Source organism: Podarcis tiliguerta (genome assembly GCF_965153285.1).
Source record: "Podarcis tiliguerta genome assembly, chromosome: 13".
NCBI classification, from domain to species: domain Eukaryota; kingdom Metazoa; phylum Chordata; class Lepidosauria; order Squamata; family Lacertidae; genus Podarcis; species Podarcis tiliguerta.
The window spans coordinates 20,268,883-20,295,324 of record NC_139546.1 but is presented as its reverse complement, the minus strand read 5'-3'; the positions used below and the strand labels follow the sequence as shown (position 1 = coordinate 20,295,324).

Here is a 26,442-nt window from a genome sequence, read left to right as displayed (position 1 = left end):
TATTGGTATTGAATACTGTCAACAATAATTAAGTACTATCTTTTTTTATTCTTACTTGGGATACCTGCCACAAACCCTGGAGAGCCAGTGCCATACAGAGTAGAACAGGGGTAGCCCTGGGAATTTTGTTGAAATGTGACTCCCATCTTGGCCAGTGGTGTCCAAACTTTTTTCAAAGAGGGCCAGATTTGATGAAGTGAAGGACCGTGGGGGCTGACCAAAGGGCCAACCAAAGTTGTTGACCTTTTTTTTAGGATTGAAAAGTTGTTGAGCGTTTTCTATGATTTTACCCCAAAGTTGTTGGGCTTTGAAGTTGCTGAAGTTGCTGAAATTTTTAAAGGATTTTTAGGGGGTGGAGTTGTTGAGCTCCTTTGAGCTTCTTTTAGGATTGAAGCTGTTGAGGTTTTTTTAGGATTTTGCCCCAGGAAATAAACTGCCACAGGGGCTGGATTAAACCGACCAACGGGCCGGATTAGGCGCCCAAAGCGGGCTTTGGACATGCCTGCCATAGGCCATTCTGGATGGGACTGGCGGGAGTTGTAAACCAATACCCCTGGAGAGCACCAAGTTGGCTATGCCTGGACAACACTGGACTAGATGGTAAAAGAATATCTGACCTGGTAAACGACAGCTTTCTGTGTTCCCCAGAGAGCAGATCATGGTGAGGTTGGTACGCAGACGTTCTCCACCCGCTGCATCCAAAAGCACATTCCAAACTGCCTCGCAGCTTCTACATTTGCAGGTGAAGAAACACTCTCACACCACCTGCGCATTGGCATGAGAGTGGGATCGTTGCTTCTTGGAAGTCAAGTATATGCGGCAACGTACGGCAAGAACTGAAGCTTGGAGCGGCTGCCAAGTGAAACCGCAGGGAGGATATGGGAGGTAGATTATCTGTTGGGATTGCAGCCAGGATGCCTGGGGAGAAAAATGCCATGAGAAATATTCCGAGGGCTAGGGAGCATCTATGTGGAAAGCAGATTAGGCATCTTCAGCCTCCAGTGCCAACAGGGAAATCACGGTCCCGATTAAGATCTGCAGCTGAGGGGCAGGCGTGTCGCTCTGTGTGTTGGCAAATGGCTGCAGTATGCGAACAGGTGTGGGTTTGTTATGCAGTTTCCCTTTCTTTCTCTGCCCAGGTGACATGTCCTTTCATGTGAAAATTGAGATCAAAGGTGGGGGCACTGTAGGCAGCCAAAAACAGCCTTGTGAAAACAAGCACTGCAAAATTGACCATGCAACACTTTGAACGTACGTTTCAACTTACAAGGCAGATTTGAGGGGGGCCTTGGGCAAAAATGTATTTTGGTGAGTCATCTCTTCCGTCAGTGAGCCCTGGCTGCGGTGGCAAAGCAGGGCTGGACTCTAGCCATCACATTAATTTCCCATAATGCCCCAGAACAATGCTAGGCCCAGGGCATTGTGGGGAATTTAAAGAGTGGCTAGATCCAGCTGCTACGTGCTGCTCTGAGTGCCAGCCCAGAATGTAACATTGGCCTGTGGCAGGAATCATCCGTTGACTCTGCCAGTGAACAGCACCTAGCTTCAATTACTTTACTACCCTTGTTCTTAATACCATACAAGCTTCTCAATTTATTGCCTAGCCATGTCTCAAAAAACATTCGGCAGGACATCTTTTTCTTCCAGTGGTCTTAACATATGCATCCAATGTTAGTTCTCCTCAGAGTAGGCTCACTGAAATGAAGAGGACTAACCTAGGCCCAAATATTTCAAGGGGTTTACTCTGAGAACGTAGTTGGATATAATTTAAAGAAACCTGCTTCTGTGGAAATATAAGGAGGCCCATGAACGAAACACATTTAGAAACTAAGCATTAATTTGATGTGCATCTTTCCCGGAATCTGATTCGCTATGTCCCAGACATGTGTCAATCACACAATTCAAATGCAGGTCCTGCCCTTTAACATTCAAATGAACACTAAATTCAGTAACCGGGCAGCAGCGGAGTGGGGTGGGGAATCCTGTTTTTTTGCTCACCTTTGCAGAACCAGCTGTAAGATTTTAGAGGCTTTCCTGGGACTAATTGAGTGCAAGATAGTCAACACGGCACCTTCCAAATGTTGTTGGACTACAACTGCCACCATCCCCAATCACTGACAATCCTGGCTGAGGGTTCATGGGAGTTGTAGTCCCAATCTGCCATCCACACACAACATTTTTTCGCTAGATTTTCCTCCCCACCTCTGATGGAAAATGCAAATTGTGAAAAGCAAACACAACCATAAATTTTAGTAACACTGTCCACATGCTAAATACAAACCACGCAGTTAAGAAGGGGCATTTTATTTGTTCATTTATTGAAGGTTGGTTAGTACAATTTCATATTTTGCAGTTTCACTGTTAAAGTGAACATCTTTCAATTAAAAGAGCCCCAATAACACACTCATGAATGCAGCCTATCAGTGGAATAAGTACCCCTCTTAAAGTTGGGCCTTGAGACATGTGGAATAGATGCTTTCTGCCTAAAAGGTCAGCCTTTTTCTGCACAAGGTCAGATACAAGCTACAGAGAAGAGAGAGAGCTGTCCCCAGGAACTGTAATTCCACATATGGGAACATTATAATCTCAGATCTATACAGAACTGAAACTAAATCAGGTGTTTTAGATCTGCGCTGTTGCAGTCTGAAGCATTACTGCAGAACCAGACATTAGGGAGAAATAAACCAGGAAGAGGAGCTGATATGCTACCTCTATGACACTAGATCTGGCAGGAAAGAAGGTGGGGCAAGGAAAAAAAAAACCCTTCTCTTTTCCGTAAACAGCAGCAAACCAAAGTTGGCCTAGTTCCGATTACACAGACCGCAGGCTGCTATGGCAAGGTCTTACCAAAACAAAAGGCTTTCCCAGTGGACAAAAACAGACACCCCGCACTCCTTTATAGCTTTTATTCCAAGCACTGATCTGCTAAAAATTATATTCTAGAGTGGGAAAGGGAGATTGCCTTAATTAGATCGAGGGATTTTTAATCCATTTGATTTCCTGCTATCTGTCAACCCCCAGATGGGGAAATCTCAGTGATTATATACTTTTGACTCATCTGTTAAGTTTCAAGGGAATAGTAGAAAAATAACACGGGGATGGGGAGAGTCAGGACACTCATTGTGGTAGCTGGAGCAACACTGACTGTCCTGAGGGCAGGTAGGTGATGTTGCGGGAGCGCGAGAGCTGGTAAGCGATGTCTTCGGCTGCCTCAAGTTTGCGCAGCTCAATGAGGCCGTCGCCCACTGAAGACAGCGACGTGGCGATGAGCTCAGCTGCCTTCGAATCCCCCTCAGCTGAGATTATAGCGGCTTTCTTCTGCTGCTCTGCCTGTGAAGGGGACCGGGTTGGGGGGTGGGGGAGGGATAGAGAGAAGATACAGACAGTGAACTTTGGTCAAAGGCAGTGCTGATAAACAGGTCATGTGCCCCCAATAATAATGAACTCAGGTGGCGCATGCCGACAGAACTGCAACCAAAAACAGGCACCCAAGGAAACCAGAGTAGCAGCAGTTATCTGCAGACTTGCATGCACAGATACACTCAGTGATGGCTCAGCATGCTCAGTAGCCATAGGAGTGTCAGAAAAAGAGACCAGGCTCCAATTGCTGATTTAGGCAGCGCCAAGCAAGTCACCATCTTTCACAGCCCAGCCTATTTTACAGGACAGTCAATGAGATAAATGAAAAGGGCCAGTTTAAAGGTAAAGGGGACCCCTGACTATTAGGTCCAGTCGTGGCTGACTCTGGGGTTGCGGCGCTCATCTCGCTTTATTGGCCGAGGGAGCCGGCGTACAGCTTCCGGGTCATGTGGCCAGCATGACTAAGCCGCTTCTGGCAAGGCAGAGCAGCGCACGGAAACGCCGTTTACCTTCCCACTGGAGTGGTACCTATTTATCTACTTGTACTTTGACGTGCTTTCGAACTGCTAGGTTGGCAGGAGCAGGGACCGAGCAACGGGAGCTCACCCTATCACGGGGATTCGAACTGCCAACCTTCTGATCGGCAAGTCCTAGGCTCTGTGGTTTAACCCACAGCGCCACCCGCGTCCCTGTCAATGAGATAAATGAAAAGGGCCAGTTTAGGTGGCTTCAAAAAACGAGTTAAGACAAATTCATGGAGTCTTCCAAGCCCAATTGAGTTCAGTAGGACTTAGTTTTGAGTAAACATGCTTAGGATCATGCTGTAAGTCTGTCACAGTGGCTATGGGTCATGGCAGGTACAAGCAACCTCCAGATTTCAAAAAGCAGTTCCACTCGCTGAGGAGCAAAAACAGGATATGGCGGTTGCTTTCTTCTCCTGCTTGTATGTTTCCCAGAGAACATCTGGCTGGTACTGCAGAAAATAGGATGGCTCTGGTCTGATCCCAGAGGATTCTGATGTCTCTTATGCAGGGGTGGGCAACCTGTGGCCCTCCAAATCCTTTTTCACTCCCAACTCTCATCAGCTCCAGACAATGGCCAGGCTTGATGGCATTTGTAGTCCAACAACATCTGGAGGGCCACGGATTCCCCAAAGCTGCTCTAAAGCATTTGCAACACAGGAAACAGTGCATTGGAAGGGATGGGTTCTGCAGAACATGAAGTAAGTGGAACACTGAATGAGGTGAAAAAACCCCACCTCGCATTGGCAAGAAACAACGACAGATGTTGAGGCCAGCTGGCAAGCTCAACGTCCTCACCTTTTCCACGATGAATCTGGCTCGCTCTGCTTCTTGCTGTGCGACTTGCTTCATTTCTACTGCCTCCGTGAACTCCTTTCCGAATGTCAGATGTGTCTAAGAGGGAAGAATAAATGCACGTGCTCAAAAAACATTATTGTCTTACCTCCAAACAGATTCCCAGGGCAGGCGATGTACAAGAGGACAGAGGCTTAATTGAAACATAATATAACACAAAGTAATTACAAAGACGGCCAAGGGATTATAGAAATTAAAAATGCCTGGGTAAATAAAAATATGCCTTAACCCGGTGCTGAAAAGACGGTAAAGTAGGCACCAAATCTGGAGAAACATGATCAGTCCCAAAAGGAGGTAAGGTCCACAGCTTATATGCAGGTTTCATTTAAGCACCACTGGCTTAACAGATGTACTGCATTGGCTGCTGGTTTTTTTAATTGATTAGGTTAGCAACATCTACAGACTTGGTACTTTACAAACAGGTTTGACAGGTCTCTGCTGCCCCAAAAGACTTACAGTCTAGAAAAGAAGAAAAAAAACACAGAGGCAAACAACACAGGAAGGTGGGGTGATGAAGGGGGTAGGGAAGTAAATTAGGGGAAGAATATGTGATTATTTCAGTCCTATGCACCTTCAGTTAGCTATATCAGGGTACTGGGATTAGGAGGCTGTTCCAAAGCAGGAATGGGCAATCTAGGTGTTGCTGGACCCATCAACTTCATCAGCCTTATCAATGACTGCGATGCAAAGCCAAATCTCAAAATTCAGTTCAATTGAGCATTTTTTCCTATTGGATGCTGTGTGTGTTTCTCCCTGTTCTACTTGCTATTGGTTGTTGCATGTTGTTTAAGCAATCTTATTAAATTTATAGTATTGAAATACGGGGGTGGGGGTTTGTATGTTGTTATATTTTTGTTTTGCTGTGCTATTATGAAATTTGTTACTTTTTTTTTTTTTTTGCTTTGCAAAAAACTGATTTTTTTTTGCATTTGTTAGAAATGCATGCCTGTTTCTTTGTTGTAAGTTGTTTTGAGCATTATATTTTAGTGGGAAAGTGGCATACAAATAAAATAAAAATTGATTGAAAGCTCTTCAGTACATTATTCACAACTTTTCCCTCTTCTCCTTTTCTTGGAATCATAGGACTACCGCATCCTGGTTGGTGGTGGCTGGCTGAGTTCTTGCATTCTTACAGGCAAACAGCACTGCAAAGCCAGAGAAATAGAGTATACCATCTTCTAGAACAGAGCTTTCCAAACTTTTCATGTTGGTGGCACACTTTTTAGACATGCATCATTTCGTGACACAGTAATTCAGTTTTACTAGCAAACAGGAGGTTAAACTAACCCCTTTCCAGCCCCGGGAGGAGCACGGGGTGCGTTCGCGTGACACACCTACACACCGCAGCTGACACACTAACATGTTGCAACACAGTTTTGAAAGCTCTGTTCTAGAATCTAGACTTCTAAGAACTAATGGTGAAATGTTGGCCTTCCTCCACATTGCTGGAAGCAGAGATGGAAAATCAATCAATCTATCTATATCCATCTATCTATCTATCTATCTATCTATCTATCATCTATCTCCTGGCTCTCAATTGTCAAGGTTCCTAAGCATTTGGTGATAACAGCTTTGGAGTTTTGACAGAGACGCCACCGAGAATTTTGTGTTGCTTTTGTTGGCACCTTGATAGCCTCCCAAACCTCTCACTGCACCCAGCAGAGGGAGCCCCCAAGCTTGCTCACTTCTCTCAATTGTACTTTGAGCATCCCTTTGATGGGGACCTGTCAGATAGTTAAGACTCCTACTCCCATCAGCCCCTAGCAGCACTACAAATGGTTGGGTATGATGGGAATTGCCATCCAACAACATCTGAAGGCCGATAGGCCCACTTTAGGGATCAAAACACAACCTCAGCCTGGATTATGCAAACCGTCTGCAGTAGCTGACCAAATTCGCAATCGAGACCTTACTATTGGTTTGCGGTATTGGAAGGGCTAACCATGGGACGCGGTTAGGGACGCGGGTGGCGCTGTAGGTTAAAGCCTCAGTGTCTAGGGCTTGCCGATCGAAAGGTCGGCGGTTCGAATCCCCGCGGCGGGGTGCGCTCCCGCTGTTCGGTCCCAGCGCCTGCCAACCTAGCAGTTCGAAAGCACCCCCGGGGGCAAGTAGATAAACAGGGACCGCTTACTAGCGGGAAGGTAAACAGCGTTTCCGTGTGCGGCTCTGGCTTGCCAGAGCAGCGATGTCACGCTGGCCACGTGACCCGGAAGTGTCTTCGGACAGCGCTGGCCCTTGGCTTCTAGAGTGAGATGGGCGCACAACCCTAGAGTCTGTCAAGACTGGCCCGTACGGGCAGGGGTACCTTTACCTTTACCTTAACCATGGCCTTAAGGTTTGCATGTCCGGCAGGTGAAAAACAAAATCACTAACCTATTTAACTCTGGAGAAAATAAGACACAAACCTAACAGCTTCTGAATAAACACATATTTTTTTCAGCAGTAAATATTCCCCCGATCCAAATCTTCTGATTGCTCTACCCTGAACATTTTATCACTGCAGATTTTGTGGTGCAGAGAATGGAATTTGAAGGGTCCAGTCCCTAAAGTCAGAGTAGGAAACCTGTGATCCTTCAGAACAGGCATAGGCAAACTCGGCCCTCCAGATGTTTTGGGACTACAACTCCCATCATCCCTGGCCACTGGTCCTGTTCGCTAGGGATGATGGGAGTTGTAGTCCCAAATCATCTGGAGGGCCGAGTGTGCCTATGCCTGCTCCAGAATTTGCTGGATTACAACCAGTGACTACTGGCCATGCTGGCTGGGGATGATAGGAGCTGGAGTTCAGCGAGGTCTAGAGGGCCACAAGCTTCCTTCCCCTGCTGTAAACCAAACTAGAAGGTAGCTCTTACCAAGGAAACATCATCTAGGATGAGGCCGAAAGTTGCTGCTCTTTCCGTGAGGTCTTCGCTCACTTGCCTGGAAACGAGTTCTCTCTGCGTGATCAACTCGCCAGCATCAAAGCGAGCCTAAAAAGGAGACAAGCAATGATAAATGCGAAAGTAAACCAAAGAGCTTTCATTAAAGCTGTGCGCCCTTGTTACAACATAACCCTAAGGAGCCTGCAAGGGACGCTGCTGGATGTGGATTGCCAAGTCAGCATCCTCTGATCCAGGCAAATGCATGAACACACCTTCCCGGCTCTTGCCCTCCGTTACTCTGAGACATTATCCAATACCACTTTAGTTAAGGTAAAAAAAAAAATGGTAAAGGACCCCATGATGGTTAAGTCCAGCACTCACCTCGCTTTCAGGCCGAGGGAGCCGGTGTTTGTCCACAGACAGCTTTCCGGCTCATGTGGCCAGCATGACTAAACCGCTTCTGGCGCAATGGGACACTAACGGAAACCAGAGCGCACGGAAACTTCGTTTACTTTCCCACTGCAGTGGTACCTATTGATCTACTTGCACTGGCATGCTTTCGAACTGCTAGGTTGGTAGGAGCTGGGACAGTGCAATGGGCTCTCACTCACAGGGATTTGAACCATTGACCTTCCAATCGGCAAGCCCAAGAGACTCAGCGGTTTAGACCGCAGCGCCACCCGCATCCCTTTACCACTTTAGTTAGCACTGAGCTAGACATGAGACTGTTTATGCTATTGAAAATTATTAAAAAGAAAAGCAGTGGGAAGAGGTGATCTAGATCAGAACTGCATAAGTGGCACAGGGTAAAAGCCCCTCTGCCTACATCAGGGTCTGGATCAGGCCAGCCACACCTACCATTTAGTATTTTAATTATTATTATTATAATTTATATACCACCCTATACCTGGGCAGTTTAACCCTCTCACATCTAGCTTGGCCCTTGGTTAGTATTCAAAAGGATCAATCCTAATGGAAAACTCTGTGACACGAGGTGTGCTGCTGGTCTCCATGTACCCCTTAAGATCTCTCCTTTGGCTTTGTAATACAACCGCTCCCCTTTTCCTTCCTTCAGAGGATGAGAAAAGAGGAATGCAAGGCCCAAAGAGGGGAAGCTGAAGCCCTCCAGCTGTTGTGGGACTCCAACTCCCATAAGCCCCTGCCAGCATAATCAACAGTCAAGGATGATGGGAGCTGCAGTCCAAGGTTCCCCAGCCCTGCCATTTAGGGCTCCAGTATTAATGAAGCCGGCGGGACGCGGGTGGCGCTGTGGGTAAAAGCCTCAGTGCCTAGGGCTTGCCGATCGAAAGGTCGGCGGTTCGAATCCCCGCGGCGGGGTGCGCTCCCGTTGTTCGGTCCCAGCGCCTGCCAACCTAGCAGTTCGAAAGCATTCCCGGGTGCAAGTAGATAAATAGGGACCGCTTACTAGCGGGAAGGTAAACGGCGTGACCCGGAAGTATCTGCGGACAGCGCTGGCCCCCGGCCTATAGAGTGAGATGGGCGCACAACCAGAGAGTCTGGCAAGACTGGCCCGTACGGGCAGGGGTACCTTTACCTTTACTTATTAATGAAGCCAGAGGCTTCCAATGAAAAGAGGAATATCACCAGCTGTTGCTTGGCCCTTACCACCACAGATTTGAGGATCTCAGTTGTGATGGAAGGGAGCACTCGCTCATCGTAATCCTCGCCGATCGTGGTGAAAATCCGGGGAAGCTGCATGGTCACCGGCCTGAACAAGATCCTTAGTGTGATGTTCACGTTCTGTAGATCTACCAGGGGAGGGAAGCAGGGAGAGGGTCAGAGCAGGAACAAGTCTCAGCAAGTGCTAAAGATCAAAATGTTAAGTTGGATTGGCGGCGGCACAAATTCCACCACTACTGCTTTAGGGGTTTGCAGGTGGGACCCGCAACAAAATGTTGCTGGCATCGAGGATTCCAAACTCCGCCCCCCACTCCCAGTTCTCAGTTCCTGCCCCCTCCCCAAAAGCAACAGCCGGTCAGAGTCCAATATCCTGCTCAGAACACTCACTGCTCAGTGAGCTCTTGGGAAGAGAGGATTCTAAAGGTTTTATGTACCGTATTTTTTGCTCCATAAGGCGCACCGGACCATAAGGCACACCTAGTTTTTAGAGGGGGAAATCAAGGAAAAAAATCTTATCCCCCCCCCCCCCCCCAAAGAGCAAAGAAGCCAAAACAGTGAGTGGGATCCATCCCGCTGGCTGTCTTGGCTTCCTCTTTAGCCGCGTGCAACCTCACCCTGCCGGAGGGGCTGTGCGCGGCTATCCCTGAAGCCTTCGGAGCGCAGCGCGAGTTCCCGCTGCGCTCCACAGGCTTCAGGTTCCTTTAGCTGAAGCCAGGAGAGCAAGACTCTCCTGGCTTCAGCGAAAGGAACCTGAAGCCTCCAGAACGCAGTAGGAACTCACGCTGCACTCCGAAGGCTTCAGGCGGCTATCCAAGGAGCCTGCAATCGCTCCATAGGATGCACACACATTTCCCCTTAATTTTGGGAGGGGAAAAAGTGCGTCCTATAGAGCAAAAAATACAGTACTTCTGCAAACCTTGGGGCTCCCCACAAACTTGCTAATGCCACCCCCACTTTGGATACATAAGCAGCAGCACTGAGATGGCTATGACTGTTGTTGTCGGCATCCGTTCGTCTTGAGAGACAATGGAGCGCACCTCCAGGGGTGGTCAAACTGCTGTGTCAGCAGCAACAAAGTGAGCTCCCTGGTGTACAAGCCACGGCATTGCGTACAGAGTTCCTGGGCTGCCCAGACGCCTCGCTGATGTGGTCCAAAGGAAAGCAGAACAATATGTTTGGCACCAGCTTGGCTGCAGTTGCTGCCAGAAGGAGCAGTACAAGGTGCCATTGAACCATCTTAGCGACTCCAAATTTGTATAGGGTTTACTCCTTAGCCTTTTCTTCTCCTGAAGATGTTCCTCAAAGGCAGCGGTGGTTTAAGATCAAAGTTTTCCTTTTCCTAGATGGGCTGCCCACCCAGGTTGACAAGCCCCATCTGCCCCTCACTTCCGTCTACCGCTTGTGCAGAAACTGCCTTCTTGATTGTTGGATCCACTACAGTGGTACCTCAGGTTACATACGCTTCAGGTTACAGACTCCGCTAACCCAGAAATAGTGCTTCAGGTTAAGAACTTTGCTGCAGGATGAGAACAGAAATTGTGCTTCGCCGGCGCGGCAGCAGCAGGAGGCCCCATAAGCTAAAGTGGTGCTTCAGGTTAAGAACAGTTTCAGGTTAAGAACAGACCTCCGGAATGAATTAAGTACTTAACCCGAGGTACCACTGTATTGGTTTTGTTTGATCAATCTGCCGGAGCTTGTCTTCGCATGCAGGGGAAGTGCCTAGCTAGCCAAGGGTTTGAGACCCACCGACCACCCTCACCTGGTTCAGCTAGCCAGTCAAAGCCATTCTCGGGGTGTGGCTGCTATTGCATGTTGGGATCTTCTAGGAGTCCTGGGTGAGAGCTGGGTGCAAGGTGGGGACCAAAGGTGGACAAACCACCCCAGGAGGAATATGACATGTCCCCTACAAGAGGTATTAGGTAAAGGTAAAGGGACTCCTGACCATAAGGTCTAGTCGTGGGCGACTCGGGGGTTGTGGCGCTCATCTCGCTTTACTGGCCGAGGGAGCTGGCGTACAGCTTCCGGGTCATGTGGCCAGCATGACTAAGCCGTTTCTGGGCGAACCAGAGCAGCGCATGGAAACACTGTTTACCTTCCCGCCGGAGCGGTACCTATTTATTTACTTGCACTTTGACGTGCTTTTGAACTGCTAGGTTGGCAGAAGCTGGGACCGAGCAACGGGAACTCACCCTGTTGCGGAGATTCAAACTGCCAATCTTCCGATCAGCAAGCCCTAGGCTCTGTGGTTTAGACCACAGCACCACCCGCGTCCCACCAGAGGTATTACCCCTCCTCTAACACCCCACACACCCCTTGCTATGACTACGTGCAACATTATGGAAAAGGACACATTCAAATGGATGTGCTTCTTTCTCAATTTTAAAGCGGCCTTTATAGCTGCTGCTAAAAAAATGATGCATTTGGGGTCAGAAGCTGGTATGTAGTTAGGGCGGCTCGCCTTTGTGTTTAGTTTCCCGTTACCCAGACCCAACTTCCGACTCCCGAGTCCAGAGGATAAAAAACTGCACCCACCCACTGCTCACCTTTGCTGCCAGTGATTACAGGAACGTTACGTGGGCGAGAGCGGCAGTCGAAGATGATCGGCTTCTGCACCCAGGGAATGAGAAAATGGGTCCCTTCTCCCACCACTATGTCCTGGACACCTCGGAATCGGTCAAAGATGACAGCCCTGTGGCCTGCGTCAACTAGAGAAGAGAGAAACAGCTCAGCAACATTGCACTCAAAACACAAAGAAGAAATATTGAATAATTATGTGACGATTCCTACGCCCAGATTCTAGGTAAACCTGGATCATTTACATGTTCTTCCGGACAACTTTTTTTTGGGGGGGGGGGCACATGCCAAAGGTGAGTGGGGCCAGAGGCAAAAGATCAAGAAATGTAAATTTTACATTTGCGCCATCCACACTCCTGAAAAACCATTTTTTAAAAGCATTAAGAAAAATCAGTTGAACAGCACATGTTCAAATCCTCGAACACTTACCAATACACCCCCCCCTACCCCCCATTTGTCCTACTCCCTTCGTGGACTGGCCTTTCTTTTTCTTCCACATCACCACTGAATTCTTAAAGGGACACTGTATTAAAGAATAGAAATGGGCCTGAAGAATGGAAGCCCTTTACGGATTATTTGAAGAAATTTTACAACATGAAGAATCCACGAACAGGTTTTGAGTTATGAGCAAAAGAAAAGATTAGAAACTATTGTGCTAGGAGGAATATGATAAAAAGAGTGTGGATAGGGTGCAGCAAAGGGGGTGAAACGAAAAACATCATGGAAAAAGGGTTGGGAAGTCAAAAATAGAAAAGAAATTTCTTTTTTAAAGGTATTGGAATTTTATGTGTAAAATTTCAGAAATTTAATAAAACTACACATACAAACATTACAAATGGGCCAAACAGGTCCTGCAAAAAGTTGTTTTGTGGAGTGCTTGATTTAGAGCAGGGATTTGATTTAAATAAAATAGATGTAAATCACGATTTAAATCACTAGTCAGTAAGACTTGATTTAAATCATTATTTTTTTTAACAGAAAGACTCATTCTTGCTGGTATAATCTTAATATTTACAACCAGAGGAAGGTTCCATTTTTGGAATAATAACTTTTCAGAGTAGTTTTTACAGTTATATCAAAAATTACCGACTTGGTTATACTATTAGAAATACATAGACAGATAATTATGACATTATTGTGAGGATTGATAAGTTAACTGTTTACATATAGACAAATTTTCTGCTGTACTTTATTGGAAGGAGAAAAATAATCATTAGTAACAATTTATTTAACTAAAACAATAACATTGTAGCATATGTATCCATGTTTGTTAACTGATGTGGTTTTTTAAAAAACAACAACAACCACCTTAGACTGAGTTTTAACACACATGAAAAACTTAAAACAAATCCTTATTTCCTCATGAATAGCCTTTGGACTATAATATAACTTAAATAGAAAACTATCTTTAGAAAGATTTTTCCTCCAAAAGCATTTTATTTTAAAAATCCGATTTAAATAATAAAAAATCTGATTTAATTTTTTTAAAATCAATTTTTTAATTTTTAAAAAAACCATTGATTTTTATCCACCCTGATTTAGAGTTCCACCAGCCATGCCCCCTTCCAATGTACGTCATTCCATTCACCAAGCCTTCTATGCACACTGAGCACGCTCAGTCCCCAAATATATTTTTGTACTTCTGCAGGCCTTGGCGTTTGTCCAAGCCACCCTTCTTGTGTGCAGAACATGCCACTTTGGCAAGATAAGGGCTGGTGCTCAGAGAATGAGTTTGCCATTAGTAAATAGGACTAAATAAGCACATTCCTCCTTCTCCCCACTACAAAATGACAGAACCAGGTGAAGCCAACAGCACTGCCCTAAGTTGGATGAACTCAACGGCTACCAAAGCGCAAGTGATCTATAAGATAGGGAATTAGGCTTGTTGCAGCCAAAGCATTTGAGACTGTCTCCTATAGCACCAGTAGACCAGGGGTAGCCAACGTGGTGGTTCCTTTCTAGATCTTTCTGGACTACAACTCCATCAGCCCTGGCCATTCCCTCTGTTGGCTGGGGCTGACGGGAGACAGAATCCAACAATAACTGGAGGGCGCCATTTTAGCTACCGCTGCTGTAGACCATATTCAGGAGAAATACCGTATCTGTATATCCACTGCTGTGCCTTGTTTTTATTTTCCGACTGCAGGTGAGGATCCAGACCCTCATATTTTCTATAAAAATCACTGCTACATAGCCTGTGGGAAAGGATAGGATCCTGTAGACTCCCATCTTATTCCATAGGAAAATCATGAGAGGTTGTGGTTTGTTTTGGGCTCTCCTGAATAATTCCAGATAAACAAAAATAGTCAGTCATGCAACAGCTTAGTGTTATGGAAGGAAAGGCCTCCTCACCGTTATAAAGAGCAGAGTTGACGACTCCGCCAGCAACTGCCAGCCCCAGGCCAAGTTTGCCGATTGTCTCAAAGATCTTGGTAGCCATTGGTGTCAGCTCAAATCCGCCTCCTGTGCTGCCGAAAAATCACACCTACTTAAACATAAAGGAAAGATACAGCAGCATTAGACAACTCAGTGAAACAGCTTCCCAGAAGATACCATTGCAGGGGGATGGATTTGACCACCAGGGTACTTTCCATCTCTCCAATCCTATGATTCTAAGCCCCCTAGCCCCCCCCTCCCCAGCTTGCAATGCACTCCAAGGCATCTGGAACACAGTTTGAACAGAAGCTTCCTATGCTTTTTCTACACTCGTCTCTCACCTTAACCCCATATTTCCCCCTTCTCAGGGACCACTGCCTTTCCCAGCCTTGCATTACCCGCCTCCTTCTCCCCCCAACCCCCCACCCTCTCTCACCATCACTATATTCTACCGCTGCTTACTGCTTACTTTTTAATTTTACCAATCATGAGAGCTCTGCTGCTGCAGCACAAGACTCCTTAATCTCAGGGTTGTGGGTTCGAGACCAGCGTTGGGCAAAAGGTTCCTGCACAGCAGGGGTTGGACTGAATGAAGCTCTACAATTCTATGACAGATACTGCACATCCTTTTCCTGCTCAAAACCACAAAAAGATGGAGGGCAGGGGAATCGCCGCCTTCCACTTAACTTTAGGCAAAAGCATTCCTCTTCTCCCAAGGGCCTTTTTAACTGTGTTTGTTTGGGGAGGGTGTGTGTGAATTATTATTATTAGTATTATTAAAATTATGCTATATATTTTCGTGTTTTCTATTGTAAACCGCCCTGTGATCTTCGGGTGAAGGGCGGTATAGATATAAAATAAATAATAATAATAATAATATTCTCAGAACCTTTCTCCCTTTCCTACTTTACCTCGTTACTTTATGTCACTAATTAACCTCCGCGCTCTCCCAGCTCCGTTTCCCTATCTTCCCCTCCCCTTTCTCTTCCTTTTCTGCAGCCGCTGGCGTGCCAAGCACCGTTTGCCAACCCTCCCGGGGCTCCGGGGCGCGAAGGGCGCAGCAGCCAAGGCCCTTCGCCTCCCGCGCTCGACTCTCACCTCGCAGCGCAGCGCTGACCTCCGCGTGAATGCCCAGCCGAGCCACCTGGTCCTTGTCGCTCGAGGCATGACGCGAAACCCGCGCGACCGCGGAGCGTCCCGCGATTGGCTCCCGCCTAAAAGGGCCGCGACGCCTGACGGGATCGGTAGTTCCCCAGCCCACCCGCTGCTCCGTTCGCAGGGCGCTTAACGGCAGGGCCTTCCCTTGGAAGGCGTGAGAACTACAGATCCCGAAGGGCACCGCGGCACCACCGCCACCTTCTTTCGCCTTTGGGGCAGCGCAAGGGGATCCTGGGAGTTGTTGTCCGCCGTATTTGGTGCTCGTTCCCACCTGTAAGCACCAAGCACCAAGGCAGCGGTGCCAGTGCGGGAAGGGAGGGGAAAACAAGCGCCCCCTCCCAAATATGGAGCTTCTTCACCCCCACCCCACCCATTGCTGGACACCTGTCATACTCTTATACTCATATTATTATCATCATTACGTTATCGATATCGTTATCGGCGATATCGATATCGTTATCGGCAATATCGATGGCGTTACCGGCAATATGGATATCAGTGTTATTGATATCGTCAATAACGATATCGATATAGTTATCGTTATCAGCGGTACATCGATATCGATAGCGACATTATCGTTATCGCTACTGACGATATCAATATATTAGAGGTTCCACCGATATAGTTGCCGTCGATATCGTTATCGTTACCGACGATATCGTTATCGTTTTTCATTTCACTTATCACATAAGTTCTTTTCATTTATCACACACTTATGTACTTGCTCAACTTCCCGCCCCATTTTCCACTGTTTTTGATGTTTCTTCCCCTCTGCTGCTCATTGTATTCCATTTCTTATACCAACACATCCATACTCGAATTCCTTCATATTTCAAATCCTGCTCGCAAGTACCGTATTTTTCGCACCATAGGGCGCACCTAGTTTTTAGACGGGGAAATCAATAAAAAAAATCTCTCTCCTGCCGGGAGAGGCTGCGCAGGGCTAAAGAAGCCATATGGAACAAGCCTGCATTCGCTTCATAGGACGCACACACATTTCCCCTCAATTTTTGGAGGGGAAAAATTGCATCCAATAGAGCGAAAAATACGGTGCATCAAACTATATAATATTTTCTTAAATAGTCCGAACAGGACTTCCATTCTTCAAAAAAAAACACCCCACACCCCACTATTATCATTATGCTGTTGTTTAGTCGTTTAGGCGTGTCCGACTCTTCGTGACCCCCTTCACCTGAAGATCACAGGGCGGTTCGCAGCATAACAATACAAAAGAAGAACACAAAATACATACTAAAAACAAGAACAGAACAGATCCGATAACTACGAAAGATCTGTTGCCTCTGCCCAATGCTGCCTCTACAGCAGCCTTTTGGTGAATAGGAAGACTGCTGGTGTCTCCCCTCTCCTAGCAAGGAAATGGTGGGGGCTGCCCTGTGGGGGCATAGCTGTCAACTTTTCCCTTTTCTCGCAAGGAATCCTATTCGGAATAAGGGAATTTCCCTTAAAAAAGGGAAAACATTGACAGCCATGTGTGGGGGTCTCCAGGGGTCTGCAGCCAGCCGGCGTGGACTTGAAGTGGGGTTAACAGATGGGCAACCTACAAACCCAGGCCGATGCAGTCAATGACGTGGAGCCATTGTAGTACTTTTCTGCTATTAGAGGGGAGCACCAAACACACCCATGTCATTGTCAATCATTAAAGTTACTGGCAGCCTCCCACCATCTCTGAAGTTGCCACCAGTACTGATGTGGGAAAGGGACCTCCCTTCCTTTTGCTTCGCAGAGGCCCCCTATTACAGTGGTACCTTGGGTTAAGAACTTAATTCGTTCTGGAGGTCCGTTCTTAACCTGAAACTGTCCTTAACCTGAAGCACCACTTTAGCTAATGGGGGCTCCTGCTGCCGCCGCGCCGCCAGAGCACGATTTCTGTTGTCATCCTGAAGCAAAGTTCTTAACCCGAGATAATACTTCTGAGTTAGTGGAGTCTGTAACCTGAAGCATATGTAACTCGAGGTACCACTGTACAGTGGTACCCCGGGTTACATACGCTTCAGGTTACATACGCTTCAGGTTACAGAACGGACACTTTCAGGTTAAGAACAAACCTCCAGACCAAATTAAGTACTTAACCCGAGGTACCACTGTACTGCCAAGGAGGTGATGCAATGCAGAATCTTAACTGTAATGCTGTTGTTCCAACAGTAGGTGGCGCTGTTTCCCATAACTTAGTAACAGGGTCTCTTGTATCCATCAGGTTAGAATAATACAACTTGAATTCTTAGCAATATGCTTAGGGTAGCTTTCCAGAACCTGGTGCCCTACAGATGTTGGGGAGCCCAATTCCCAACAGCTCTAGCCAGCCAGCACGGCCAATAGTCAGGAATGATGGGAGTTGTCATCCGAAACATCTGGAGGGCAGAGGTTTGGGTACTGTCCAAGAACACAGAGGTGTTCATGGCAAAAGAAAACGCTCTGACACAGGTGATGTGCTGCAGGTGAAAGGGGCTTCCTTTAAGACAGGCCTGAATCCCAAATTTGGTTTTCAGGGCTCAGCAGCAGTGGAAAATTTCTTGCAGTGATCAAGCACAAAAGGAGCTCTGAGCATGGACAGAATGCCACAGACCGGCCTGTCCAAACAGCCCACAAAGGAAGACATTGCGCCTCTGACCACATTTTCTTCCCCTTTTGCTCAGCCTGGCTCTCCCCTTGGCTGTTTTCCCCGCTGACTGTGGCATCGAACCCCATTAAAGTACTAACTAAGCAGAATCAGAGCAATAGGTCATTACTTCTTCTTTTTAATCTTCCATTAAAAATGTGAGGAAAAGGCACAAAATTGCCTTTCTTTCCTCCAATACACTGCTGAGCAAGCAACATTTCTAGGAGCAGAGGTATATTATTGAGTAGAGAGAGATAGACCGAGGAAATCTGCTGACAATGCATCTTGGGAGGGCAATAATACACTCACCTATCCAGAATAAGAATGATTGATTGGGGGCTATCAATGGCAACTGCCTTTCTTTTCACTGGAGTGCTTAGTTTTTCAAAGGAGAGGTGTCTGGGCTCCACATTATTGTTGAACTACTGTGGTACCTTGGTTCCCAAACACCTTGGTTCCCAAATGCCAAAACCAGGAAGTAAGTGTTCCGGTTTTCGAACGCTTTTCGGGAGTCGAATGTCCGATGCGGTTGTCGGCTATTGTTTCCGGGGTGCCTCCACCAATCAGAAGCTGCACCTTGGTTTTCGAACATTTCGGAAGTTACCGGACTTCTGGAACGGATTAAGTTTGGCGCTTTTATTTTTGCTATTAATTTTGCGTTTTTGTTTTTGAGGCTTTTTCGGTTCATTTGTTTTTGTGACTGTGGGGAACCCAGTTCAGCTACTGATTGATTGCTTGTGTGACTGCGGAAATGGATAAAAGCCCCCCATCCAAACAATGACTGTCATCAGTGCAGGTAAGAAAAATCAATTAATTTTAATTTTTATCATCTACAGTACTGTCTTATTGCTTTCATTTTATGGATCAATGGTCTCGTTAGATAGTAAAATGCATGTTAAATTGCTGTTTTAGGGGTCGTTTTTAAAAGTCTGGAATGGATGAATCCATTTTTCATTACTTTCTATGGGAAAGCGCGCCTTGGTATTGGAACGCTTTGGTTTTGGAACGGATTAAGTTTGAGAACCAAGGTTACCACTGTAAAGTTCCTATTGGCCATCCTGGCAGGATTGACAGGTGCTGGAGACCAGCCTCATTCATTTATTTACTACTGAAAGAAATAAAAAATACTACCTCTTCCCTCACCCACTGCAGTCTCTTGCTTTTCTAAGCCCAGCTAAACATCTTTCGGATCTGACTTTACATTAGCAGGGGTGGGTGGGGATAATCAGAGGAACACAGAATAAAAGAGTCATGTGCTTCCCATCCCTGGTGGCTTGGGCAAGCCTCATGTTTGTGGGGAAGGATGTTCATCACTACATGCAAGAAATATGCAGATTAGCTGGAGCTGGAGCCCCTCTGCTTGGCATATGTTGCCCACCCAAGACATAAGTGAGAGACCTCCTCCATCCCATCTCGGTTCCGTCTTCTTGCAAGCGTTTCTCTCCAGTAGCCACTGGGAGGCGCTGTTGTATTCACCCATCCGTCTTGGTGGGTGAAAAAAATGACCCAAGTTTTGCTGAAGGTCTGGTTTTAGCCTGTTGTCCGAGAAGGAAGAAAAGATAACCTAAGTATCTTTTTTGTTTAATTGTGTCCGACTCTTTGTGACCAGAGCACACCAGGCACTCCTGTCTTCCACTGCCTCCCACAGTTTGGTCAAACTCATGCTGGTAGCTTCGAGAACACTATCCAACCATCTCGTCCTCTGTCGTCCCCCTCTCCTTGTGCCCTCCATCTTTCCCAACATCAGGGTCTTTTCCAGGGAGTCTTCTCTTCTCATGAGGTGGCCAAAGTATTGGAGCCTCAGCTTCAGGACCTGTCCTTCCAGTGAGCACTCAGGGCTGATTTCCTTCAGAATGGAGAGGTTTGATCTTCTTGCAGTCCATGGGACTCTCAAGAGTCTCCTCCAGCACTATAATTCAAAAGCATCAATTCTTCGGATCACTGCCTTGTCGTGGCGAAGGGGATTGAATAACTCAGAGAAGCTATGAGCTATGCCGTGCAGGGCCACCCAAGATGGACAGGTCATAGTGGAGAGTTTTGACCAAACATGATCCACCTGGAGCAGGAAGCATCAAGCTACTCCAGTATCCCTGTCAAGAAAACTCCATGTACAAAGACCTAAGTATCTAGTACAGCGTATATCAAGTCCCTTCCACAGCTCCCCACTCTAGCAAACTCAAGCACTGCTCTGTTGGTTTTGCCTTCAGTTTCATACCCCCAAGCATAGGGTCTTCATTAAGACAAAGGGTTGGTGATTTGCAAGGCAACAGCTTAGATCTTGACATCTATCAGGTATCAGATAAACTTAAGAGGGCCAGAGGGGAGGGAGGACGAGGCAAAGGGAGTGGGGGAGTGGTTCCGGAAAACCAGCTGCTAATGGTGGGTTCTCCTTGCTCAATGGCACACTGGCTGATTTATGAGCTCCGAAATGAATCACTTTTATTGCTGTCCCTTTGTCTTGCTGTCATGCGTTTAACCCAAAACATCAGTCAGGGGCTGTGGAGGGTCTCTGCTTGCGTCAGGCACAAGCTATCTATTCCCGCAATGATGTTCGACCCTCCCATAAGCCCCCTCCCTGTCTCTGCAGGCAATAGAACAGGGGTCAGCAAACTTTTTCAGCAGGGGGCCGGTCCACTGTCCCTCAGACCTTGGGGGCGGGGGGGCGGACTATATTTTGAAGGGGGGAAAATGAACGAATTCCTATGCCCCACAAATAACCCAGAGGTGCATTTTAAATAAAAGGACACATTCTACTCATGTAAAAAGACGCTGATTCCCGGACCATCCGCGGGCCGGATTGAGAAGGCGATTGGGCTGGATTTGGCACACGGGCCTTAGTTTGCCTACCCATGCAATAGAATCACAAGGGGCAGATTTAGTTTGCAGCAAATAAATCAAATTTCTCCCTGACATCTTATACACTATATTAAAAAGCACAACATATTATTATTATTATTATTATTATTATTATTATTATTATTATTGGTTGGATGACCATCTGTCATGGATACATTCATTTAGATTCCTGCATTGCAAGGGGTTGGACTAGATGACCCTTAGGGTCTCTTCCAGCTTTATGATATTATTATTATTATTATTATTATTATTACCATCAAAATTTCCATGCATGTCCATGGAATGGACATGCATGATGACATCCAGTGGGCAGGATTTAATTATGCTGGGTGCTACTTTAAAGCCCTAAACGGCCTCAGCCCAGTATACTTGAAGGAGTGTCTCCACCCCCATCGTTCAGCCCGGACACTGAGGTCCAGCTCCGAAGGCCTTCTGGCAGTTCCCTCACTGTGAGAAGTGAGGTTACAGGGAACCAGGCAGAAGGCCTTCTTGGTGGTGGTGCCCCCTGTGGAACGCTCTCCCATCAGATGTCAAGGAAATAAACAACTCTATGTCTTTTAGAAGACATCTCAAGGCAGCCCTGTTTAGTGAAGTTTTTAATGTCTGATGTTTTATTGTATTTTTAATATTTTGTTCAAAGCTGCCCAGAGTGGATGGGGAAACCCAGCTAGATGGGTGGGATATTAATATTATATCATTATTATTACTTTGCCAGCATCTTCCCTGTGAGAAACATGCTGGTGAAGCAAACCCATGCCAGGTAAAGACAAAGGACCCCTGGATGGTTAAGTCCAGTCAAAGACGACTGTGGGGTTGCGGCGCTCATCTCGCTTTTGGGCCGAGGGAGCCGGCGTTTGTCCGCAGACAGCTTTCCCAGTCATGTGGCCAGCGTGACTAAACCACTTCTGGCACAACGAAACACCATGACAGAAACCAGAGTGCACGGAAACGCCGTTTACCTTCCCGCCGGAGTGGTACCTATCTATCTACTTGCACTGGCGTGCTTTTGAACTGCTAGGTTGGCAGGAGCTGGCACAGAGCAACGGGAGCTCACTCCATTGCAGGGATTCGAACTGCTGACCTTCTGATTGGCAAGCCCAAGAGGCTCAGTGGTTTAGACCACAGCGCCACCTGCGCAGGATTGAACCCTCCACTCATCAGCTGGCGGGCAAAGCAGATCCCACTCAGGCAAGTTTGACAGATGAGTGGCAAGTGGTTCAGTCTGCAGAATTGATCCACTGGGCCAAAAAATGTTTCCTGCCCCTGTTGTAAATACATAACTTCGTGAATCCCACAATCTGGCAGAAGGTTCCCCTGCGTAAGCTGCATTGACAGGAGTAGGAGTAGGAGTAGGAGTAGGACAAGGGGTAGGAGTGGCTCCCTTCTGAGAAAAAGTTACAGCATCTTGGACTGTTTAATTGGGGGGGGGGAGGAGGAAACAAGGACATGAAAGAAGTGCATTAGGGTAGAACTACCCAGTGCTTTTTTTCTTAAAAAATGTTTAGGGGTTCTCAGGGAACTGCCATCAGCTCAGAGGCGAGAGGTGGAAGGGCAGTTGTGTTACAGGGAGCCTCCGAAGATCGTGCGAAGAAGAAGAAGAGTTTGGATTTGATATCCCGCTTTATCACTCCCCTTCAGGAGTCTCAAAGCGGCTAACATTCTCCTTCCCCTTCCTCCCCCACAACAAACACTCTGTGAGGTGAGTGGGGCTGAGAGACTTCAGAGAAGTGTGACTGGCCCAAGGTCACCCAGCAGCTGCATGTGGGGGAGCAGAGACGCGAACCTGGTTCCCCAGATTACGAGACTACCGCTCTTAACCACTACACCACACTGGCGAAGCAGCTCTTCCTCCGGCGAAGAGGGAAGTCCCGCCTTCAGTGGGGAAGGGATGCAGGCATCAGAAGATGCTAGAGAGAGCCGCAACACCGAGCCTGAGCAAAGGGGAGGGGAGGCAAGTCCCCCTTTGCCAATGCCCTCTCTGCGCAGTCGGTTTGCACACAGAGAGGGGAGGAGAAGGATGGGGGTCAAAAGACTGTTGTTCTGGGGAAGGTTTAAGGACCGCCCACTCCCAGATTCTGCTAGCAACTGAGCAGACATGGACTTGAGACACTCTGCACTGTAAATGTTTTTGTACAGATAATAAAGCCTGGAAAAGACCAGTGGGAGTCTTGCCTGTTTGCTCTCGAGCAACCACGCCGGCACATAACAGGGGTACTCTCATTTTCCTACTCATATTGAAATACTGCCCCTCAATGAGGCCAAACTTAGATTCACAAAACGTTTAGGGGTATGCGCACCCTTGCATCCCCCCAGAAAAAAGCACTGGAACTACCCAAACTGTATAGAAATTTATGTATGTATGTGGCTACAGCAGCAAGAATGTTACTTGCCCAAAAATGGAAGAAGTCCCAACAAAAGAAGAATGGATACAAAAACTTATGGACTATGCAGATATGGTGAAACTTACCGAAAGAAAAGAAAGACATTAAGATAACAAACTTTTTATAAAAGAACGGAAATGCTTTATTGAATATTTACAGATAAATTGCAAACAGTTAAAGACCCTTTTGGTTGGCGCTATGAGTCCCTGTGTCCCACAACCGTTCTAAAGGTAAACAACTATTTCCTAAAAAAAGCCAACAACTTTGGGGTCCCCCCCTAAAAATGGTTGACAACTCTGGGCAACCTAGGGGTGCTGGGTGGATTTTTGCACCCTGGCGCCGCATATGCTTAAGACGGCCCTGTTATGTACTGAAGTTCTCACCCTGGGCCAGCAGGGGGATACTGTAGATAGTTATGCAAATAAGGGATCGAAAGTGACGTTCAGTGATTGGATAGTTTTAGAAAATTGTTACAGTTACGTTGTACTGGAGCTCTATATAAGCAGGCTGGCTGAACCCTTCAGTTCAGTTCTGTTCTGTTCTGGCCTGTGAATAAACCAGAGCTGTTTGAAGAATTGCTGCGTCGTCTGATATGTTCACCCATAACTTAACAGGCCCTGTGAATGAACTCAGTAGAAGGCAGTTCTCCCCTCCGGTTCTGCTTAGAGTGTCCCCTTCTTTCCTCTTTACAGACTGTAGTTTCAAGGATGGGACTGGGGCAATGACAAAAAGAACATCCCCTCCGCTTGGGTTGACTGTGTGCTATAAGACTGGTCTCCTCATACTGCAGCATCTTCCATTTTACAGAGTGTACATTCAAGAAGAGGAGGGGAGGGAAAGTGCCCTGCTGCAGGAATTCCTTTCCTTTTCTTAGATGGCATCTTTGAGGGACGGGCAAGGACAGTGCCATCCTGTTTTCATCACCCGATATGAAATGGGAAGGTGCTACCCCAACTCACCACTGCCCAAGCCTCCCTTTTTACATATATAATAATTTTTATTTGATTTTACAAATATAGAATTATAACAATCCAAATTAAAGGTACCCCTGCCCGTACGGGCCAGTCTTGACAGACTCTAGGGTTGTGCGCCCATCTCACTCAAGAGGCCAGGGGCCAGCGCTGTCCGGAGACACTTCCAGGTCACGTGGCCAGCATGGCGAAGCTGCTCTGGCGAACCGGCACCAGAGCAGCACACGGAACGCCGTTACCTTCCCGCTGGTAAGCAGTCCCTATTTATCTACTTGCCCCCGGGGGTGCTTTCGAGCTGCTAGGTTGGCAGGCGCTGGGACCGAGCAACGGGAGCACACCCCGCCGCGGGGATTCGAACCGCCGACCTTTCGATCGGCAAGCCCTAGTCGCTGAGGCTTTTACCCACAGCACCACCCGCGTCCCACAACAATCCAAATTACATATCCCTCTTTAGAGATTTCTCCAAATCTCTGGACTTCCCCCCTTCCCCCCCATGGATCCTATTGTCCACCTTCTCAACTGCATATTATTTCATAGTCCATATTTTATCTTTCCATATTTTCCATAATATTCACTACATTACAAGTGTTATTAAAATCTTGCTAAGGTTTTCATCTGCTTACAGTGGTCTTCTAGATAAATTATAATTTTTTCCCATTCTTTGTTTTGGTCTTCTTGGTTCCAGAGCCTTCTGGTCAGTTTTGTCATTTCGGAATAGTCCAACAGCTTGGTTTGCCATTCCTCTCAGGTAGGGACTTTTGTCTTCTTTCCATCTCTGGGCTAGTAGCATCTGCATTGTTGTTGTCACATACGTGAAAAGTCTTTTCTGTTCCTTTGGAATGTCACTACCTACAATTCCTAATGAAAGGCTTCTGGGTTTGTTTGTTTTTACAAAAGTTATTTTAAACATTTTCCCCCCAATTCATTATACTGGTACTTGGAAATTTCCCAAAGAAGAGTTTCTTGAAGGGAAATCATCAAAACAGCCATGTTTTCTGGGAGTAATTCCCTTTTTCAAAATTTCCCAAAGAAGGATAATGCAAACTTTACCTTTCAATAAAAAGTTGCTGGTGCCACTGAAAGCTCTGTTATTGTTTTTTTCTTTTAAGAGCAAAGATGCTAATGTATGAGTCTTTTTTTTCTAAACTGAAACCTCAGTAAGGTAAAGGGTAAAGGGACCCCTGACCATTAGGTCCAGTCGTGGCCGACTCTGGGGTTGCGGCGCTCATCTCGCTTTATTGGCCGAGGGAGCCGGCGTACAGCTTACAGGTCATGTGGCCAGCATGACTAAGCCACTTCTGGCAAACCAGAGCAGCGCATGGAAACGCCGTTTACCTTCCCGCTGGGGCGGTACCTATTTATCTACTTGCACTTTGACGTGCTTTCGAACTGCTAGGTGGGCAGGAGCAGGGACCGAGCAACGGGAGCTCACCAAGTTGCGGGGATTCGAACTGCCGACCTTCTGATCGGCAAGTCCTAGGTTCTGTGGTTTAACCCACAGCGCCACCCGCGTCCCGAAACCTCAGTATTAAGGTTAAATTACCATGCCACTTTGCCATAAATAAGTGGGTTGCAGTTTGGGCACTCGGTCTCTAAAAGGTTCACCATCCCTGGGCTAGATGATCCTCACAGTCGCTTCCAACACTACGATTCTATGATTCTCCTTTTCTAACCTTTCTACACCTTTCCCCTTCTTTTCTTCTGTCTTTCTCCGATTATTTAAAATGCATGCTGTATCTTGCTTTTATGGGCTTTATATGACTATTACTCTCTGATGGCACATTGCCATCTTTGCCTTTTTACAATGTATTAATCTTCCGGCACACACATCGGGAAGAAGGCTGAATAGATGGGTTCCCTGGACGCGCCCCAAGATTTGCCTCTCTGTAAAGAAAGGAATGTGGCTGGCGGTGGCACAAAATTAGGTGGACATCTTATTTCAAAAGGAGAATCAGAATGGCATAATGGTTAGAGCAGGGACGCGGGTGGCACTGTGGGTTAAACCACAGAGCCTAGGACTTGCCGATCAGAAGGTCGCGGTTCGAATCCCCATGACGGGGTGAGCTCCCATTGCTCGGTCCCTGCTCCTGCCATGACCCATAGCCACTGTAACAGACTTACAGCATGATCCTAAGCATGTTTACTCAAAACTAAGTCCTACTGAACTCAATTGGGCTTGGATTGAAGCCTTGGAAGACTCCATGAATTTGTCTTAACTCATTTTTTGAAGCCACCTAAACTGGCCCTTTTCATTTATCTCATTGACAGGGA

General features: G+C 46.9%; 1 protein-coding gene and 1 long non-coding RNA gene across 3 annotated transcripts; one reads left to right on the top strand and one right to left on the bottom strand.

Annotated features, from left to right (window-relative positions):
* Positions 1–1,002: 1,002 nt before the first annotated feature.
* Positions 1,003–5,637, top strand: LOC310661901. Its single transcript, XR_014504160.1, has 2 exons — positions 1,003–1,097; positions 4,835–5,637. It is a non-coding gene; the product is annotated as an uncharacterized lncRNA (long non-coding RNA).
* PHB1 (prohibitin 1) lies at positions 2,302–15,372 on the bottom strand. Of its 2 annotated transcripts, none has more exons than XM_083408441.1 (7): positions 15,287–15,372; positions 14,165–14,297; positions 11,782–11,943; positions 9,224–9,366; positions 7,589–7,705; positions 4,680–4,775; positions 2,302–3,330 (listed from the first exon to the last, which is right to left on the bottom strand). In XM_083408441.1, exons 2-7 carry the CDS (start codon positions 14,250–14,252, stop codon positions 3,118–3,120), a joined length of 819 nt encoding a protein of 272 aa, XP_083264567.1. In that variant the 5' UTR covers positions 14,253–14,297; positions 15,287–15,372; the 3' UTR covers positions 2,302–3,117. The 2 variants fall into 2 exon arrangements, with proteins under 2 accessions (XP_083264567.1, XP_083264568.1); XM_083408442.1 differs by having other exon boundaries at positions 15,100–15,295.
* Between the last annotated feature and the right edge of the window lie 11,070 nt (positions 15,373–26,442).